We start from the raw sequence: 20,487 nt of genomic DNA, 5'->3' as shown, positions 1-20,487 counted from the left end.
ATTACACTAATAAAGCCTTTACATGCAACACATTATTATGTCCAAGCCATTAGATAGTAGAGCTATCTCCAGAAAGACTTTGAGCTCTGAAGTGTACACCTGGGGCCAAAGCAAAGCAGATGCTCCCTGTCTGCAATGCTATGATTGTGGCATACTGCCTTAAGCTTAGTTGCCCGCAGTGAGGGAAAGTTCTCAGACGTTTCTCCTGTGATTAGGAAGGATGACCTCAGAGCCTAAATAAACAATGAAGGCAGTGGTAGGACCAGGCATCCCTAGGGTATGTACGAGCTTGTCTTTCCCCTTGTAGTTCCAGACAGCTCCTACCCACCACCTCTCCTAGACCGGCAAAAACTCCCTGCTCCTGCCCAAACAACAGACAGCAGCCACATTAGCATTTCAGAGATTGTGTGCTAGCAACAGTTCTAACAATTTACATGGTCTGTCTGCAGTCCACAAAAAAATTACAGACAGACATAAGGATGCCTTCTGGAAATTTTAAGCAGCAAAAAGTGGTCCACAGTGGTTGCTATCACATTATGCCAGCCGATGTGCACTTTTATGTATTTAATTTCATGCAAGTAAAGCCATAAATGCCTCTAAGATTACTGGAATGGCCAGAGAACCAAGATATAAATAAGAGAATAAAGATATAAATAGTGGCTATTAACTAATTATCAATTTGGGTTTAAATTCATAGAATCATAAGAATATCTCAAGTGGAAAATTATTCAAAAGGATCATCAAATCCAACTCCTATAATATTTCTGCTGGAAAAAGTGGGAACGAGAACTGGGAAATGTAACTGAATACTTTACTGAATACTTTCCAAAAAGAATCCTTCAGGCTTTTTTTTCAAATTATCCTTTAGAGGGAAAAGTTGCCTAACTTTATAGGCAAACTTTTCTCACCAATTAAACTGATTTTTTTTTCTATTCTGTATAAATTGTTTTTTATTTGTATAAATAGTTAGACACTGAAGTGTGAATTTCACTATATTCTAAGAAGATTATTCCTCTAAATCAAAATGCCTAACATCTGTACCTGGCTGCACTGCTCTCGGTAAAGGAAACAAGTGTATCCCAGATTACAGAGGTTACAGCGTTTGTGTATCAGAGTCAGAACAGTGTGAGTCTCACCCAGTCCTGCCCTGATCTCCTTTGGTGACATACAATTTCCATAACTTTAAGTGCTTAACAATTTAGAAGTTTTCTAATATACTGCAATTTTTTTTCCCTCTACAAGAGGCTGTATTGAGAGATACAGCCTCTTTCTTGAATACTTCAGTAAATAAGGTGTGAAGACTGGATGTTCACTGTTGTTTTTCTCATCATCTCCCTCCTTTCTTATCTGTTTTGCACTGTAATTCTTAGAAACAACATCAAGTAAATTGTACAATCATAGGATAAAAACATAATAGCAGGAGATTAAATGGAAATAAATTAATTACAATATTCCAAAAAAGAAATTCATTTAAGGAAATAAAGCTCTGTGGTTGGCTGTGTTTGGAGTCTGAGCTCAATTTGATTAGCCTGGTAATATGCTGATCTAGAAGATGAGCAGAGATGGGGTAGCTAATGTATAATATTTTTGCATTCTCCATAAATTCCAATTAATGAGATGGAAGATTAACATATACTTACTGAGATTGTGGTTATCCTTTTTTTGTCTCTCCTTTGCCATTGCTCTTGTATCTGCTTCTGACAGAAAGGAACATTTATTAAAATAGTCCTTAAGATGAAATTTCAGTACTTCTTTCACCTTTCCAAAATGGCCTCTTGTCACAAAGACCAGACTTCCAGTCCTTTTACTACATTACTATTTTTATTATTAAAGCAGATCATAGGGAAATCTATATTCTACCAGTACTAAATTTTGCACAAGCCTAGTAGGTTGCTTACTATCTTTTTATTGCACAGTATTTTTTATTTAGGAACATAGAAATGTCATAGGGGGGTATTTTTCTGCAATTTTCTGTATTTCACATCAAGATAGAACTTACAATACACTAATGTGAATATGGATTTTCTATATCCCATAATGCAAGAGTTAATCAGATTTGTAAGATATTGAACAAACTCACTGTTTTCTCTGAGTGACACTAATAAACTGTACATGATTTTTAGCATTCTTTGGATTAATTGAATGTAACTTTTAAAATTCTTAATCCACTAACATAGGTTTACCTTGAATAGACCTATTGTAAAGTTTTAAAAGAACCATTTGTTCTACTCTGGAACAAATTAAATGGATGATAGTTTATTTATACTGTTGGTCCTGAGCCAAGATGTGGAAGAATATAGTATGTTTTCTGAAATATTAAGGCTTATTAGAAGCGTAATGTTCATAAAAAACAGGGGAAAAATATTTTTTCTGAGCTGCTAAACAGGAGAACAGAAAGAAAACATTTCTCCTTGCTCTTTGTTCTTTCCCTTAAACAAAACTACAAAGTGCAAAATTCTCAGGAATTTAATTATGAATATCTTTTCATGGGTAAGATTTATGCAATTTTTAAGACACACATCATCACTTTTGCAATTATAAAATACTAAAATCTCGGAGTTCTTTTACCTGTGAGTTCCCTTTTTACTGGTAGATTAGCTGGGCAAGAAGCATTTGTGAGACTCATATTAGCTGGTGCCATTCCCTGGTCACTGTTATATATATCCAAAATGCTGCTAGATAGCTTGAGGGGTACAGACGGAAAGAAGAATATGAAAAAAAAATATTAAAATAAATTAAAGACTTAAAAGATATTTTTAAAAACCCAACATAAATTCAAGGAGCAAAAATCTTTGGCTATGAGTCTGGTGTTCTTTAGAAGGAGATGTGTATATATGTCTAAAGGGAAAGTTTACTATTCTGTGGTATTAAGTAAAATTGAAAGCCAATGGTCACAGCCTGCCACTGTTACACAAGCAGCTTTCTAGCTGCTGTGAGTGGGTTTCAGATGCAGAGTGATGGCAAGATATAGGTCCCCATCTCTGTTTTTCAATTGCTTCTATACTATATTCTCTAAAACCAGGATTACCATAACTGCACTTCAAACATAAATTAGGTTGAAAATCAATACAACCTTGGTGATTTTGACATGCTTCTCAGTGATTTTTAACCACATCACTAAACTCTGAATTAGTACTTCATACTGTGCCTCATTTAGCAGTACAAAGATTCAGGGACCCAGTTATATGCAACAGTTAAAATTAGAGTAGACACAACATCGAGGAATATACGTTAAGGAAAGAAACTGTGCTGTTGTCAAGATAGACTGGATAACCTAATGGTTTTAACATGCATAACATATATGACTATGTATATCAGTAACCTTAATACCTTCAAAATTTCAATATGACATTATTTAATAAACCCACAGAATGCACTCAAAGAGAAGTAAGGCTGAAATATGTTCCTATGGATTTCAGATAATTACACAAATATTACCTTGACTTGAATAATATGCAAAAGTTTAGTAAAGAACAGTTCAGGCTTTGCTCAGTTTCAATGACCTTATAATCAAGCTTTCAGCACTGATCAATATCTTATACATCTCTGTGTGTTCTTGTGAAGACACCTGTGTGAAGATGTCCAAGTCCAGATTCACAAAAAACTGATTTGCATTCTTATTGACTTCTATGACAGTAAGAGCAAAATTTTTATTTTATTTTATTTTATCATGCATATAAAATTTGTGATGACATATTTGTTTTCTTTTGTGGCCAACACACGTGAACTCAGAAACTGAGTTTGGGTCCACCTGGTCAAGATAACAGGGGGAAAAAAAAGAATTAAAAAGTGGGTGAAAAAAGTGAGTGAAAAAATATGGTTAAAACTACTGACTTGAGACAGAAAAGCGTGAAAGGAAATTATGAGTTAGTAAAGGAAATAGTTTCTCATAGACAAGCAAACATGTTTTTACAGATATGCCCTACACCCATGGATCCTGAAACACACTGGAATTTTCCAGGCAGGACATCAAGACACCAACCATAGTTCTACTGGTAAACAGCTTATTTTAGACTGGTAATTTCTTTTCTTGTAGAGACTGAGTTTTACCACAAGTTATTTTGCACAGACACGATTTCCCAATCACTTACTCAGTGTGAAATTGTTCTACAGCAGTGCTTCATATATTTTTATATTAAATCTGAAATTTTAAATGTCTTATTTTTTGAAATAACAATTTTATTAAATTAACTAATAACTTTACTAGACCATCTGAGATCCTAGTTTAAGTTCTCCCAGTTCTATTTCATGCAATTAAATTAAACAATCAGAATTCTTTTTGAATGCACATAAATAGTATGCTCATTTTTAAGTAGATGTTTTTTACTTAAGAAAACTGATAATTCTTGAATACTGTTAAAAATCACAACACCAAGTCAGTTTTGAAAATCTGCTTACATATTTGATCTCTCAATGAAAATATTTTTTAAAAGAATGTTTGGAATTCAGATGAGTATTACTCAAGAACAAGCAATGTTTAATAGGTAGGATTTGAATGCTAAGAGTATTCACACATTAAGCACCTTTGTTTCATTCCAGAGGGGTAAACTGACAAGTACTACAGAATTTACTGCAGCTTTACCTTTGCATTTCCTTTGTTCCAGGGATAGTATAACTATATTACAAGAGTGAACTCCTATTAGCTCTAGACACATATTTAATTACTTCTTACAATCATGTAAATGAATTTGGCTTATTGAAATTATATGAAAAAAGAACAACATAAAAAATTGAGAGTCAGTGTGACTACTATACTCATTCCAGTGGATTTCAAAAAAGGCTGTTATATGATTTAAGCTACTGTTTCTGTGAAACAGGAAATAGTTACCCCTAAAAATAATATAACCTAATAAATAATCTAACAAATAAGAAATGCATATCTATCATATTTTTTACTTATTTCACTTCTAATTTTCAAAAAATAATTCGTGTTTATCCTTGAAAGATAGTTAAATCTCAACAGTCTATTCAAAAAGGTGTGAATTTAAGTGGCAGTGTCCAAATCCAAGATGAAAGGTCATGAAAGGCCATGAAAGGCCAACTTAGCTGTTAATAAAAAAAAACCAAACAACTACACACCTGAAAGTTCAGAATTATGTGAGGATTCAAAAGAACATGAGTAAATTCAACTTAAAACCACAGGCAGACATTTCAGATGAATTTGATTATACAGCTGATGAAAGCAATTGCATGTAACTGCTGCCATTGTCTGAAGTGATAACAGTTCATGTACCTTCTTCCAGCAGCAAAACCACTGGGGCAGCGGCTGCAACCAAGTGTCTGTCCATGGTCTATATCTGACTACACTAATACTTTCATTAAGCAGTAAAAGGTATGAAATATCATAGAATCATAGAATGTCCTGATTTGGAATGGATACACATGGATCATTGAAGTCCAACTCCTGGTCCTGCTCAAGACAGCCCCAAGAATCACACAATGTGCCTGAGAGTATTGTCCAAATGCTTCTTGAGCTCTATCAGGTACTGTGACAACTTCCCTAGGGAATCTGTTCCAGTGCTCAACCACTCACCACCCTCTGGATGAGGAACCATTCCTCATATCTAACCTAAACCTTCCTTGACACAACTTCAGGCCATTCCCTCCCTGGTCCTGTTAGTGGTCACCAGAGACAAGAGATCAGTGTCTGCCCCTTCACTTCCCCTCACAGGGAAGTTTTAACTGCAATGAGGTCTCCCCTCAGTCTCCTCCAGCCTGAACAAACCAAGTGACCTCAGCTGCTCCTCATATGGCTGCCCCTCAAGGTCCTTCACCATCTCTTGGGCCCTCCTTTGGATGCCGTTTAATAGTTTAATATCTTCCCAAACCTGCACACAGTATTCAAGGTGAGGCCACACCAGTGCAGAGCGAGCGGGACAATTATCTCTTTTGACCAGCTGGTGATGCTGTTCCTAATGCATCCCAGAACATGACTGGCCCTCCTGGCTGTCAGGACACTGCTGACTCATAAGCAATTTGCCATCAACCAGGACACCCCAGGTTCCTTTCTGCAGTTCTGTTCTCCAGCCTCTCATTCCCCACTCTATACGTGCATCCCAGGGTTGCCCTGTCTCAGGTGTGGAATCCGACACTTGCCATTAAATTTCATACAGTTGGTGATTGTCCAGCCTTCTAATATGTCTAAGTCTCTTTGCAGGGCCTCTCTGCCAAATGTCCCATATCATCTTTGTTTTCTGCAGTGTTTCAGCACTTTTCCCCTCATCATTTCAGATTTTTTGTCAGCCATTAAGAAAATAGATTCATCATTCCATGTGGAGATGATGAAAATGAAGCCCAAACCCAAGTCATTCAGCTACTGAGGACTATAATTCCATCATCTCACTAATTAGAATGATTCACATAAGCATTACTCCAAAAGGGATAGGCAAGAAAGGAGAGACAATGGGGTAGCCCTGTATTTTATAGGATTTTGATTGTCTAGACCTGAATGATGGTAATGATAGGCTTGAGTGTTTATGGGTAAGAATCAAGAGGAAGGCCAACAAGCCAGATATCCTAGTGGGACTGTTACAGACCACCCAACCAGGATGAAGAGGCAACTGAAATATTCTATAAATAACTGAGAGAAGACTTATGATTGCTGGCCCTTGTTCTCATGGGGAACTTCAACTTACAAATGTCAGCTGGAAATAAAACCACTGAGAGGAAACAGTGTTTCCTGGAGTGTGTGAAAGGTAACTTCCTGACACAACTGGTGAGTGAGGCGACTAAGGAAGGTGCCCAATGGACCTGTTTGTGAACAAAGAAAGACTGGTGGATGATGTGACAATTGGAGGCTGTCTTGGGCACAGTGATCATTAAATGGTAGATTTTTTGATTCTTGGTGAAGGGAAAAGAGGGGTCAGTAGAACTGGACTTGGACTTCCAGAGGGCAGACTTCAGCCTGTTTAGGAGGCTGGTTGAGAGAATTCCTTTGGAGGTGATCCTGAGGGGAAAGGAGTCCAGGAAGACTGGATCAAGAAGGAAATGTTAAAGATGCAGGAGCAGAACATCTCCATGTGCCAAAAGATGAGCCAGTGAGGAAGACTGGCCAGGCTGAACAGAGAACTTTGGCTGAAACTCAGGGAAAAAAGGACAGTGTATCCTTTGGAAGAAGGGCCAGGCAACTCAGAAGGACAGCAAGGATGTTGTGAGGTTATGCAGAGAGAAAATTAGAAGGGCCAAAACTCAACTAGAACTTAATCTGGCCACTGCTGTAAAATACAATTAAAAGTGTTTCTATAAATATATCAGCATCAAAGGAGGGGTAAGGAGAATCTTCATGGTTTATTGCATGTAGGAGGAAACACAGTGACAAAGGATGAAGAAAAGGCTGAGGTACTTAATGCCTTTTTTGCCTCAGCTGGAAGACATAGAGCAGAATGAAGACCCCATAATCCAAGGAAAATTGTTATACCTCTTAGTCACACATAGATTTATGAGGCTGGATAGGATGCATTCAAAGGCCCTAAGGGAGCTGGCAGAAGAATTCACTGAGCCGCTTTCAATCATTTATCATCAGCCCTGACTAACTGAGGAGGTGCCAGTTGACTGTAGGCTATCAAACGTGACACCCATCTACAAGAAGGGCCAGAAGGAGATTGGAGGAACTACATGCCTGTCATCCTGGCTTAAGTGACAGAAAAGGTTAGAGAAAGTTTGTGCCAGTTGCACTATCAACTGTCTCTTTCTTTTGTGATTTTAGTAGAAATGAAATATGAAGGGTAAGTGGATTTGTGGATAGGGCCACTGGTGATCTCCCTTTGATACACTATCTTCATTCACAGTTAGCCAGCATGAAAAATCTGCTATGAATTAGTGTGCAGCAAATAACTCTCAGTGTCAGGATTCAGGATCAGGAGAAGAAACAGAGGATGATTAATCTGACCTGTCTTGGACACTTAGAATGAACTGAATATCCTCTGCTTCTTCTTCTCAACTCAAAAGAGAGTCTGGGGTGACTCTTGCAGGCTTTCCATGTGTACCTTCTCATGAAACCTCACTGTGCTCCTAGTGCAAAAATTTCCACATAAACCGTAATTTTAAAAATCACGAAAGAGGAACTTTCTTTAAAAATATTCACATTTCTGATTATTAGGGATTTTTAAAAACACAGTAAAAAACATATCAAATTATTTTGTTGAAACTCTCTACCTGAATTTGCTCTGCACTTATATCAAACATGGAAAATCCCAAGGAATTTCTTTGCTAATGTTACCGAACACTGAGAGCAATCTTGTAGAAACTGGCCAATGAGAAAAGACGCTATTTCTGTCTGACAAAGCAGGAACAGTTGAAGTGTAGACATCTGTAATAGCTAATTTTTAAATATGAAATCAAGATATATAGCACAATGTATTATAGAAATTGTGAATCAAAATACATCTAGTTGTTTGCATGTGTACTAAAACTCATACACCATAATGCAATTTATTTCCTACAGTGTCACTTAAGTGGGGAAAGTTTTTGCAGTACTGAGGCTTCAAACAGCTTCCAGTCTTACATTACGGGAGATATATATCTATAATCTCACAAAAATCCAACACAGTCTTACTGTAAGTACAAATCATTTGCAATGGCACAATTATACGATACGTGTACAGTGATGATCTTACAATAAATTCTATAGCACCGTCAAAACTGATGAATCCAAAAGCACTTTAAAATTCCAACAGATTTTACTGTGTCAAAAGCATGTTCTTGCTTTCAGTTTAGAGATGTGAAAACAGACATTTAGGTATGAAAATTCATAAGTCTCAGGAAATTATCCTGCAGGTCATAACCTGAATTGATTCACGCAACAAGTTCTAAGAAGTTCTGGTAAGTCACATAATTTCCAAACTTTGAATTCATGATACATATATTTATGTATATGTATGTGAGAATTTAGATGCTAGCAGCTTGTAAGGGATGAGAACACAAATATTAAAAATAGCAAAATACAATAAGGCACCTTTCCTTCTTCTAAAATACAGCACGCTTTGGACAAAAGATCAACTACTGTTAGCACAGCAAATGGTTAAGTGGGAATAACCAGTGACAATGTGGTATAGGAAGAGAATAATACCATATCTAATTAAAACTGCAAGGAGAATTAAAGACTGTAATTAATGAAGTTAGCATTTGGCAAGGACATTGGGGTTAACATTCTTCCTTTTGTATAAAGTGTCATGGGATCTTCAATTCCTGTGTGCAAAGACTGGAACATGAGAATTTCCATTCATGGGGCTCAGTCCTGAAAGATGCTCAACTTTGAAGCTTAGACCAATTATAAAAGCAAACTTCAGCTGGAGTACCTGAGTACACCTCACAAGAGCCTGTGACCTTGTGCTTGCTGACAGTGTTCAAGGCAAGTACTATGAAGGTCTAGTCGAGAGAAGGTTGTTACGTTCAATACTCGGGTCTGAACCACTACGCAGGCAGGAAAGTGAAGCAAATACTAAGGGTTCGTTAGTGTGCATAACTAGCAATGGACAGCTCTGATCACAATTTGCAGTCTCTAAAACCAAGTTTTGGGGTTTTCTCTTTGAAGAAAAACATTACTAAGATATGAAAGACACCAGCTTATTAAGGGAAATAATGTAATATATTCCAAATCCCATAGCATGATAGCTGTTGGTAAAAACCATGTTATTTCAAGGAAGAATTAAGCCATTTCCATACCTTCCAAGAAAAGGATTCTTAATGTGATAATAAAATATATGGATACAGGTTGTCTATGCCTGTTCATCTGTAGTTCCTAGAACTCTATGTTTCAATAGTGTTCACTTGCATGATCACATATTATTTAAATATTTTTCCATTTTGGCTAATCTTGGCATCATGTTTTTGCCTTACGCTAACATTCAAGTCTGTAAGTTCATAGCTCTATCAGAATCAGTGTGTCACAGCTAAAGAATATCAGCCCAACCCTTTTCCAAAGTCAGCTAGAATTTTCTTAATCTAAAAATTCTGCTGAATGTGGTAATGCCCAGTCTGGACTAGAAAACATTTCCTGGATATTGGGTTCATTTAATGTGTTATCACAATCTATTTCATAAGCCAATAATGTTCCATCTAACATCAGTTAGGTTTCACATCTCAAATATTTTTACTTTGAGTATGTTACAAAAGTTGAATGAATGCAAATTATTGTCAAAAAACTTTCCCTTTATTTCCATACCTAGACAAATTTTATTTGGGGTTTTTGTTCCTTTAACATATATAGTTCATTGTTCAACATCCCCATGTGACTACTGTGAGTGAACATAGCTCCCTTAAGAGTTTGCTTTGCTAAATGAAACAGGTCATGCTCCTTTAGACAGACTTCCCATGATATTACATGTACTAACAAACCTCTCTCTACCTTTCCTGCTTTGAATTAGTTTTTCTGAAGAGTGGACACCTTTATTTGTCTACAGCATTCTGGAAGTTTTGTGCCCAGTGAATCCCACAGTAAATATTTCCTTTGTCTCTTGGAAATACGTCTCATGATGGATACTAAGATCATATTTATCTCCTTTTTGCACTCCCATCATTTTGATGGCTTACAGTTATCCTCTGGGCAACTAATATAACCAGATCTTTTTCTCTCATCTCCAGTTAATGAGCTCTCAGCTTACTGCAGACATTCCTGTTATTAGTATTTGAATGAATGACCTTGCACTCAGTACTATTACATTCCTTCCATTTAGACTATTCTGTCATCACAGTCTTATATTCTTATATAATTCTTCCTCTATGATATCCTTATCCTCCTTTGAATTGGCAATACTTTCTACTTTTGCTACCTCAGTGAATTTCATCAGCATAAATGTATTTTCGTATCACTAATGAAAATATTAATAAACTGAGGCCGAGGATTGATTATTGGTACAATTCATTAATATCTTTTATTTTCAGAAAAATCTTTGTAATCTCTTTAGCTTGCTCCTTAACCTGAAAGCAATCCTGTTCAGTTACTTTCTAGATAATCTGTATTGAATTTTACTATTATGCATTTGTTGCAGTGATCTCGTAACAAAGGTATCTGGACTGTCCTAACAGGTTAAAACAGTTCATCAGCTAGCCTGCTTTCCCTTGAGGAATGTGCAAACAGACAGCAGGATGGACTGTCCTATTAGTGGAGGCTTATTTCCAGCTACCATTTCTCCCACAGCCTTACTTCTTCACAGTCCCACTCAAAAGCCCAAGTGCATGATCAGAAGGGTCAAGATGTGCCCAAAAAGTACAGAGGTCAGGATCAGACTGCCTCTACCAGAGGTCTTCATTCTGCACAGGCCAGAAGTACCCATGAAAAAAAACAATTGGGAAGCATGTTGCAAGAAATAGTCCTGCTAGCAGAAACTTCCTTTGCTACTCTCTTTTCCAGGCCTAATAATTGCAGACATGCAACCCACCAAGTATGCCCATGTGCCCATGTTTCCTGCAGTAACAGAAGTATGGCACGCATCCACAGCAGCTGCAGTGCAGTACAGACCATTCTGAGGACCACTGACCCTATTACTCATGGTCAGATTGCCTGTACTGCACTAGCACACTCAACAAACTCAAGTAACAATGAACCACAACACATGCTGCTTTACTTGTCACAAGTTGAGACTACGTAGCTGCCTAATATGAAAGGCTGAGTACTGTATCTGCAACAGAACATTTCTTTCTGTGCTAGGTAAAAATTGGTACTTGCTCAGACTGCATCTAAAAGGAAAGACTATCGCAACACTTCATCATTTCCCACCCCTAAATATATCCCCCTTCAGTCATGTTTTCATGAGTTCATGAGGTTCTTTCTTACTCATTTTAATTAAAACAAACAAACAAACAACAAAAAAAAAACAAACAAAACAAAACAAAAGAAGAAAACAAACCAAATTATTTTTGTCCACAGTTCATTTTACATATAAAGTAAAAGATTGGGCAGTGTTTGTGTTACTGGGGTACAAAACATAAAAATACAGTTAATTGCTTGTCATGCCCCTCCTATTTATTCATGTCAGGTAAACAAATCCTTTTTTTCAATCTTTCAGGTTCGCAGATTGATATCACAATGTGCACTGAATTTTACCAAATAGTGAGTTGATCAATAAGTTTATATTAATCCATCCATTGAAAATCCATTTTCGAAATAGCAATATATGGTATAGTGGGTGTTTCCAAGTTTAGACAATGGGAAAACTGGGGTAATTATTCTATCTTCAATGTGTGTTTTTGTGAATTGTGACTTTTCATCTTCTCAAAGATATTGCAGACAGGATACATAACCTTGTGAGTCAATACAAGTCCTGTGCTGAGAAGACTAGGGTTCAGCCTCTGGCTTTCTTTTTCAATTGCTGTGTTGCTTGAAGAAAGTTGAACATAAGCTCTGTTATCCTTTCTATTTGTCAAGATTTGTTTACACTCTCAATTGACAAAGAAGTTGTAGTATACTGGTTTTAGAGTCTATAAAAAGAAGATCCCATTCACAGCTAAATGTTTTAGGTGCTTTTGTAATTGCAATACAAAATACTTATATTTGAGAATATATGGTTTTCAGTAACAACTAATACTCACATGTTCTAATTTCTCTTTATATTATCTAAAGAGAATATCAGAAAATGCTAGCCTTCTCAGACTTGTTTTCATTTAAATAAATTGTATTTCCTTCTATATTTATCTTTAACATGGCTCATAATTACACACTCCTCAACCAGGGACTTAATGTTCAGATATATTATATTACATATTATATATTATGCATGAAAACTGGTTCATTTTTTATCTTCAAATAATGATCATCAAGCTGGTTCATTATTCATCAGAGAAAAATGAACTCTCTTCATATTCCCAGTCACAGTACATTCCTGCCCTGATCATATACATAGAAGTCCATTGTCTAGATAAATGTCTGATCTAATATGACCACGCAAAGGAATTTTCTGGAGAATCAACTCTTTGCAGGAGATATCTACTCTTTCAATTATTATCTCTTAATTGTATGTTTTTAGCTATTCTTGGAATTTCTGATTACAAAATTAGCATAACACACAGTCCAAAAGTAAAGTGATGCTCTGATTATGTCATCATCCAACTTCCAACTGGAAATCAAATGTCATAGGAGTACTGTCCACTAACCCCCAGGTTCTGAAACCTAAAAATAACAATTAAATGACAGATTTGCTAGGTGTTTTACAAAGACTATTTCACTGGTAACACCAACTTATGTACTAATTCCTGGTTCCATCTGACCTCAGTTTTGCTGGACACAGTATGTAAATGTATATACCAAACATTCAAATTCTTCCTCTAAAAACAGTGACCTAACTGTGGTGGTTTTAATCTAGGCCTTTCCTGGTTACCAGTTTGTAACCAAGGAAGGGGCAGTGTTCCCAGTATTCCATATGATTTTTACGTAAACCGTGGTATAAATAAGAAGGGAGGAGCGGCATTTGTTCTCTTCCACCGAAGTTTGGGAACAGTGGGTCCCTGCGTTGGTCTCGCTTATCTAAGGCTGAGGCCTGCAGCATCCACTGGCCTGCCATGTGGAAGCTTGGAGAGTGCTGGCCATGTCTGCCAAGCCTGCTTTCTAAGAGACGTGGTGAGATTTATTTTACTAGTTATTTTACTAGTTCTCGGGTTTGATTGCGCATATCTATTCGGTGTCCCTTTTTGTTTCCTTTTGTCCCTTTTTTCCCCTTTCCCTATCCCTTCGGGGGGTGTTTGGATTCCCGTTTGCTGTGTACATAGCATCTTAACTGTAATATACATAAAATATATTTTTTATATAACTAGCTTGGTTTTCGGGTTCTTCAATTTGCATAGTTTTTTTCCTTTTCCCTGGGGGAAGTAGAAAGTGGGGGAGAGAGGGGCTGCCACTGGGGGTGGGCATTTGGCAGGGAGCCAAGTCCGAACCATCACACCTAACGTAAGCACAAAAATACATGAAAAGTGAAAAACTGGGTCTGAGGAAGAAGTGAAAAAGAGATTTTTTTTCTCAGAATTAGAATAAGGCATTTGCTCATATACATATATGTTAATCCTTTTGCAACCAGACTTGTCTATCTCGCATTGACCTTTTTAGCCATCAGCACACTTGCAGCAAGCATGGGTAGAGTACTTCTCAAATCTTCATTTGTGAAGCCTAGCCATGATGATGTGTTAATAACTCTATTACCAGTATTTATATTATATATATGCTTTATATTACATCCTCTTAGATTTCACCTATCATCTAAGTATCTGAATATATTACAGTAAGTTATTTACTGATTTTAGTGACCTAGTGCATTCACATGCACATACCATGCAGAGTTTAATTTTGATTGAAGCTCCTTTCTGTAGTGGTTGCTTTCAGATATATCCACAAAAGCTTATTTCTAGTGTAAATATAACAGTCAACTACTTCATAAACTACTGTACACATATATCAAAAGTAGAAGGTCTTGGCTGATGGAGAAAGAATGTGCTAAGAAAATCTGTTATATCTTTCAGAAGTCTGTTTCTCAAAATGGACTTCAAAAACTCTGGGTTTTTTCTGCAAGTTAGCTTTGTCCTGCAGTAAAAAGCTTGACTGCGCTTGGAGAACAAAATGGCCATTGTTTTTGCCTCTGAGCTCAAAAGTCTTTTATTCCATTTATGTAAATGCCATTGACAGAAATTCATAAAGTTTATTTCCAGAAGTGATCATAATCTATACACTGCAGACCCCAATGAGCTTAATGTAGCCTTCTTAATTACTAGTTGTCTACTAAGGACTTCAAGTCTTGCATTGCTGTATACAGACAACAGCATAAGACATGCAGCAGAGGCTTTGGGATATGACATCATCTGCTTGGTGGTCCCAAACAGCAGGAATTTTCTTGCAGATCCTGCTGCACAGTGGCTTAGAATGAGTAAGGTATGAACATCAGGAGAATTAGAGATTTAACTATCCTTTTTGCTTACCTCTGTCCAATAAATGTTAAGGTCTGAGCTAAAGGCCATGTTTTTAAGAGACACTTGTATACAAACAACTGTATATTTTAGAATAATACTTTAATTTCTGTCTATTTACCTTTTAAAAACAGAAAACCACAGAATTTTCCCTTCAGTTCAGAGTTATCAAGTCTTGTCTCCCTTTAGCCAGAGAGTTTTACCCCCAAAATAGAGAAGGGTTAGTAGACACTGGCCACATTACAGTGTTAGAGAGATTAACTATTTGGGCATTTTGCATAGCTGTTGAGTGCTGCAGCTATGTAAAAGTGGACCACAGTTCTTCTCCTGACCCAAAGTAATGCATGCTCTATGCTGTGAAAAACTTTTCAATAGCATAAGGTAAATTGCAAACACTCATGCCCAATCTATTTGGAGTACTTAGAGCAGGCATGAGAGCTGTACACTGCCCATTTCAGCCTCAAACTACTAAATTGTGTGAAATATCAAAAGAAAACCTTTATCTGACATTCATATGACATTCAAAACTGCAGAGGCAGTGTTAACAAAAGACACCTCCAGTTGGAGGAAACTGGCCTGAATTCCCCATTTCTGCATTTCATTGTTAGCTTTTTGCAAGTGAAGCAACTGAAAGACACAGTTTCCTAACTAGCACCTTTATAGTATTGAAGAAAGACAAACAAAATATTTGCTCACCAGTTTTATTTGTGAGGAGTCTATTATTTCCTCAATAGCTACTGACTGTTCCTTCTCCTTCATTTTTCTTTTCCGTTAAACTTGGAAATGATACCAGAGAGTGGTAGAGAGAAGTTTATATACGTAGATGAACTTTGATGCTTCCTTGGACTTTAAGACTAATCTAGTGCAGAATGTGACTGACAAAGCATTTTCATGGATGTTATGCAGCCTTTTCAAGTTACCCAACCTAAGCAAATGAGGTTGTTAATGTTTACTCTAGCCCTTTCTCTATAATGGTTTTGAACTTTAGCAGATTTTATCAACTTAGAAAGGTTGCCAAATGACATCAGTATTCACTAAATAAAATATACTCATGATTATGCAGCAGGGGACTGACTAGATCAGCAATACTATATACACCTCTAAAGTAAAGCCAGGTTTACTTCGTGATTGAATAATCACAGCAATTATTGAATAAAATACTTTAGAGCATACCTACTTAAATTTCTTCTTTCTGTATGATTTCCAAGAATGGGACAGACAGCAGTTTTTGTAATCCGTCCAGATGGTAACCATCAGTATTTGACAAATTAATACAAATACAAATTATTAATGCCATGATGAAAAACTGTGACCTCAAAGACCTTGTAATGGCAGTCGGATTTGCAGACTGAGTGAACTATGCTTTTACCAATAAATAGTGTCTTCATAAAATCAAAGGTACAGTTAACAGATTTACCGGGACTTTATACCAGCTGTAGTTAATAGAATCATAAAAATTAAAGAAGGAAAACTTCTATCCTGTCCTGTCCTGATCTAACTTCTACTCCATGCCTGTACAACACAAGACTTTTTTCAAGTACCAGAGAGCAAAACAAATACTAGAAAGCTGTAGGGCAATTGAAGATTTTCTCTGCGACTTTTCCTGCAGGAATGACAGAAGTGAAGCAATCCTACTGACTTGATTCCCAAGTGGACTGGAAGCAGACAGTAGCTCCCAATCTTGGTGAAATAGTGAACTGTAAGTGTATGAAATGAAGTCATGAAAGTGAAGCAGTGAAGCCTCACAGGATCCCTCAAGAGTTGACTCACTGCAAGGCATCACCCTTGCACAGCATTGTGCTGCCCTCTCTGCCACCCTTCCACCTGCCCAGTGGGCCCCCCAGCTCATGGCTGGCACAACCCCTGCCTTTCAGCATGCTCAGGGGCTTTTGCTTCCTTCGTCTGTTAGTAATTGAATCCTTCTTTTCACAGCATATAAATACCACATATATCAAGTCAGATGCAAATAAGAACTGAAGAAATTTTGTTAGCTTCACAAATAGATGAAGTTCCCAACAAAAGATTCATTGTTTGTGGCAGCTCTAAATATTTGAGGTGATGCAAATTTCAAAGCACCAATGTCACCATAATGACTTCATTACACAGTTAGAGCTGGAACTGTTGGAGGAATTAATGCCATTTCAAATCTCCAATTATTTATTTCCTTTAAAGTAAATAATTTTTTGGAAAATATTTTGTAGAGTTTTTCTTTTTAAATAACTTTTTTTAAGTGATATATGCTCTACCTTTGTCTCAGACTACCAAGGCTGTTCTGCTTCCTGACTGAGAATAATTCTTCAGATCACTCTTATGGTGCGTTTATCCATATATAATAACAATATCCTCTTTCTACTGGATAGAAGCCATTGATTTCAGGAAACATTCCTGCTAGCAAGCTCATTCAATTAGATATTTAAATAACACATATTACAAATAAATCATAGAAACACAGAATGCTAAGGGGTTGGTATGGACCTTAAAGATCATATAGTTCCTACCCTCTCTGCCACGGGCAGGGACATCACCCACTAGACCAGGTTGCTCAAGTACTCAGTACTGTGCAAGAGAGGCCTGTGCCCTTGCAAAACATTAATATCCTCTCAGTTAATTCTCATTCCTAGCCAGTCAATCTCCTAATGCTGTTGATGTACATTTTAGTGGACTGCATATCAAGCAGAGGACATTATCACAGGTGTACAGTGATTATCTGGGCTGGAACAGTTATTTCTGAATGAAAGTACTGGTAAAAGGCCAATTGTTTTCATACAGATCTCCATTGTGCTTGCTAGCTTACTGGGTTTTCTGGTGAGTCCCAGGACTGTGTATGTATACTTTCAAAACAAAACAACATTTAATACCAAGAAGTGGTTCACAAAGTCACACACAGAAAAGTAGAGATCCTATTTTTTAACTCTGCCTTTTTCTGTTTGTCTTTACTGTGACTAATGCTCTCCACATCTGCCTCAATACAGCACGTTTCTTAAATTTCTCTTTTTCAGACACTAAAAGCAATGTAGAGCACAGCTTTTTACTACTTTCCCCTAAACTTTTGACAATGGTGTAATATACACTTTACATTAACCTAAATATCTAAATTTACTATGTTCTGAACATTTGAAAGTAATAAACTTTAAATTCACTACCAAATACTGAATAGACTGTAAGGATTTTGAATACAAATGAAATTCTGATAAAGACAGAAAGTATTTGCTTTTCAAATGTCTGTCACCATAGCTGACACACATAGCATTACTTCACTTCTAAAACTCACTCATATATTCTTTCTCTCATTTTTCTAATGATTGATATAAGATTGGGAATAAACGTGTTGCTCCTAATCCGATACTTGGAGAAAAAATTAATTTCTTATAATATAGATAAATATGCTGCTGTCTGTTAATAAAAGTTTCATGAAAATAATTATTACAACAAGGAAAAATGGCTTTAAATTAGTGTCATCTTCATGGGGGTTATACTTTCAGAGGAAACAAGACCTTTTGCATATAGGGAGGACCTGGTCTTATATTTTAACTGAACTTCTAAAAAATTGTTATAAAAAGTAGGTTTCTGCCATTAGTGTACTGTGAAGAGAAACAGAAACATTGACAGAGAATTCCCTAGTTTAAACAATTCTTAAGTTGCCACCCAAGACCAGACAGTTTTATGAAATTATACATTTGGGTCCAAACACAATAAAAGCCAGCTAATCCAGAATTACAGCTTCAGAAGCTGTAATTATTTTAATGAGAGATGGAGGAATGTTCTTGTTTTCACTTCTCTGATTCTACTAATACATAACTGTAATTCATTAATTCAGGGTCAGACAATGAGCCTTTGAGCAATTATTCACATGAGTGGTCTCACAGAATTCAATGTCCTCATTTAATGTGCCATTAAAATGGTACATGGGTGCATCTAACTAAAGCAACATTAATTCACTGTAACGCACAACAGGTAGCACTGTAAAAAGTGGAAAGATTAATCAGCCAGTGTCTATTGAGAACTATGAGAAAAAAAATTACTTTGTGAATTTGGAACATCAGAATTTTATAACACATTCTGAAAGCAAAGACAGATTATTTCAGAATTTCAGAGAGACTACTCTGCAGAATTTGAAAAATCAAGACAATCCTCAGTAAGGAAAATATCAGATGAAATTCTGAAAATACTTAAGCCTTACACTGGAGAAGTGTAAAGAGAAAGAAAAACTCCAAATCAGACAGATACACGGCAACTCAGTCTCACCTGTGATCTCACATCCTCTACATTCATGGCAGCCACCATAGCAAGGCAGCTTGTGCAGAAGTATATAAGAGCTAATTTGAGTCTTTGCTTAAGAAAAGCACAAACCTACCATGTCTTCTCAGGGAAATTAGATGTTCTATTATTCCTGATCATGTCTCCTAGTCCAATACTCTTGTAATTTGTACATTTTTAGCTTAGATAAAGAAAATTTCATTATGCTTAATGTGATAATGAAAAACTGGATTTAAAAAACTTATTTTCCACATGTTTCTCTATCTTTCTCTATTGCACAGCTTATGACCAAAATTTTGCAGGCAGATTTAGGATGTTGCCTGAAAGGTGCCATAAAACCATGTATAATAAGCTAAATGCCTGAGATCACCTCTGTAATGCGCATTTCTTTTGTATATTTTTGGAGTACACAATGCCAAAAGACAACATAGAAGAGGCAGAGGTACTGCTCAGTTTGTTCCACACTGGTGCAGTTTGCTTGCCTTATTGAAGGTAGGCTTTATATTGCCAAAGTATTGAACAGAGAGATTTGGAAACGCATGCTATTCCCCGGCTTACCTGCCAGCCTGATGATTTCCTCAGCACAAACAAAAATCCAAATACCATTACTTGGACCAGAGGCACTGCAGGAGTCCCAAATCTTTGCAAATACAATACCAGCAAGGCCTAAAAGTCATTGCATAGGATACTCAATATATTTTAGAGAGATATGTCCTTCATGGCCAAAGATAAAGGCTAATGAGCCTGGAATTAGCATAGATTAACATCATCCAATTTTAAAAGATATTGAGGGAGTATGACTTCAATCCAAACCCCAGACTTCATACTTCTCATCACCATCCCACAGTACCACACCTGAAAGAATCCTCCCCTGCCTCACGTTAATTTGAGCCAAAATATTAATTCACTCTCAGGAGGCATTTCTTTGCTATGTTCTGTACTGAGATATGTATAAATCAGTCCAGCTGTATTAGTGCTCTAGCTGGTATGCAAATATAAGGTGTTCATGGAACTATTAATTGGCATCAATACTGGACTGTATAGTGAGTAACATAGAGCAGTAGACATCTTATCTCCTAAGGTATTTTTGTAGCCAGTGATGTTCTGTAGTCAGAAAAAGATGTTCCTCCAGAGAGTGATTAAGAGCAAGCACTTGACACCGTATTTTGAAATGAACTTGGTCGATTGTCAAAGCCTGTGAAACACGTTCTTCCTTCACCACAGTAAAGTTTCCCTGTATCAGTGTACTTTTTAAAGTCCTGAGGACAAATAGTTCCCAAAATAAATTAGGGGTGAGAGGACACAGTACATCCTTCTATAAAGCGCATTACAGTTATTGTAGGT

The 20,487-nt window shown here is 36.7% G+C and overlaps 1 protein-coding gene across 2 annotated transcripts in view; it reads right to left on the bottom strand.

Annotated features, from left to right (window-relative positions):
• The window catches only part of TFEC (transcription factor EC), a 92,071-nt gene that overhangs the window by 13,011 nt on the left and 58,573 nt on the right, over nucleotides 1–20,487 (bottom strand). Inside the window, exons 1-3 of one of the 2 annotated variants that reach the window (XM_027905361.1) lie at nucleotides 15,583–15,673; nucleotides 2,569–2,683; nucleotides 1,641–1,697 (exon numbers count right to left, since the gene is read on the bottom strand). In XM_027905361.1, coding sequence (XP_027761162.1) covers nucleotides 1,641–1,697; nucleotides 2,569–2,683; nucleotides 15,583–15,645 — 235 coding nt within the window. In that variant the 5' untranslated portion in view covers nucleotides 15,646–15,673. Of the gene's footprint in view, nucleotides 1–1,640; nucleotides 1,698–2,568; nucleotides 2,684–15,582; nucleotides 15,674–20,487 lie in introns of those variants that run through there. The other variant, XM_027905360.1, reaches the window with a different exon arrangement.

Source organism: Empidonax traillii, unplaced genomic scaffold, assembly GCF_003031625.1.
Source record: "Empidonax traillii isolate 1590-97213 ecotype Southwest subspecies unplaced genomic scaffold, ASM303162v1 scaffold1148:size171831, whole genome shotgun sequence".
Lineage (NCBI taxonomy): Eukaryota > Metazoa > Chordata > Aves > Passeriformes > Tyrannidae > Empidonax > Empidonax traillii.
This window is presented reverse-complemented; position numbering and strand designations above follow the sequence as displayed.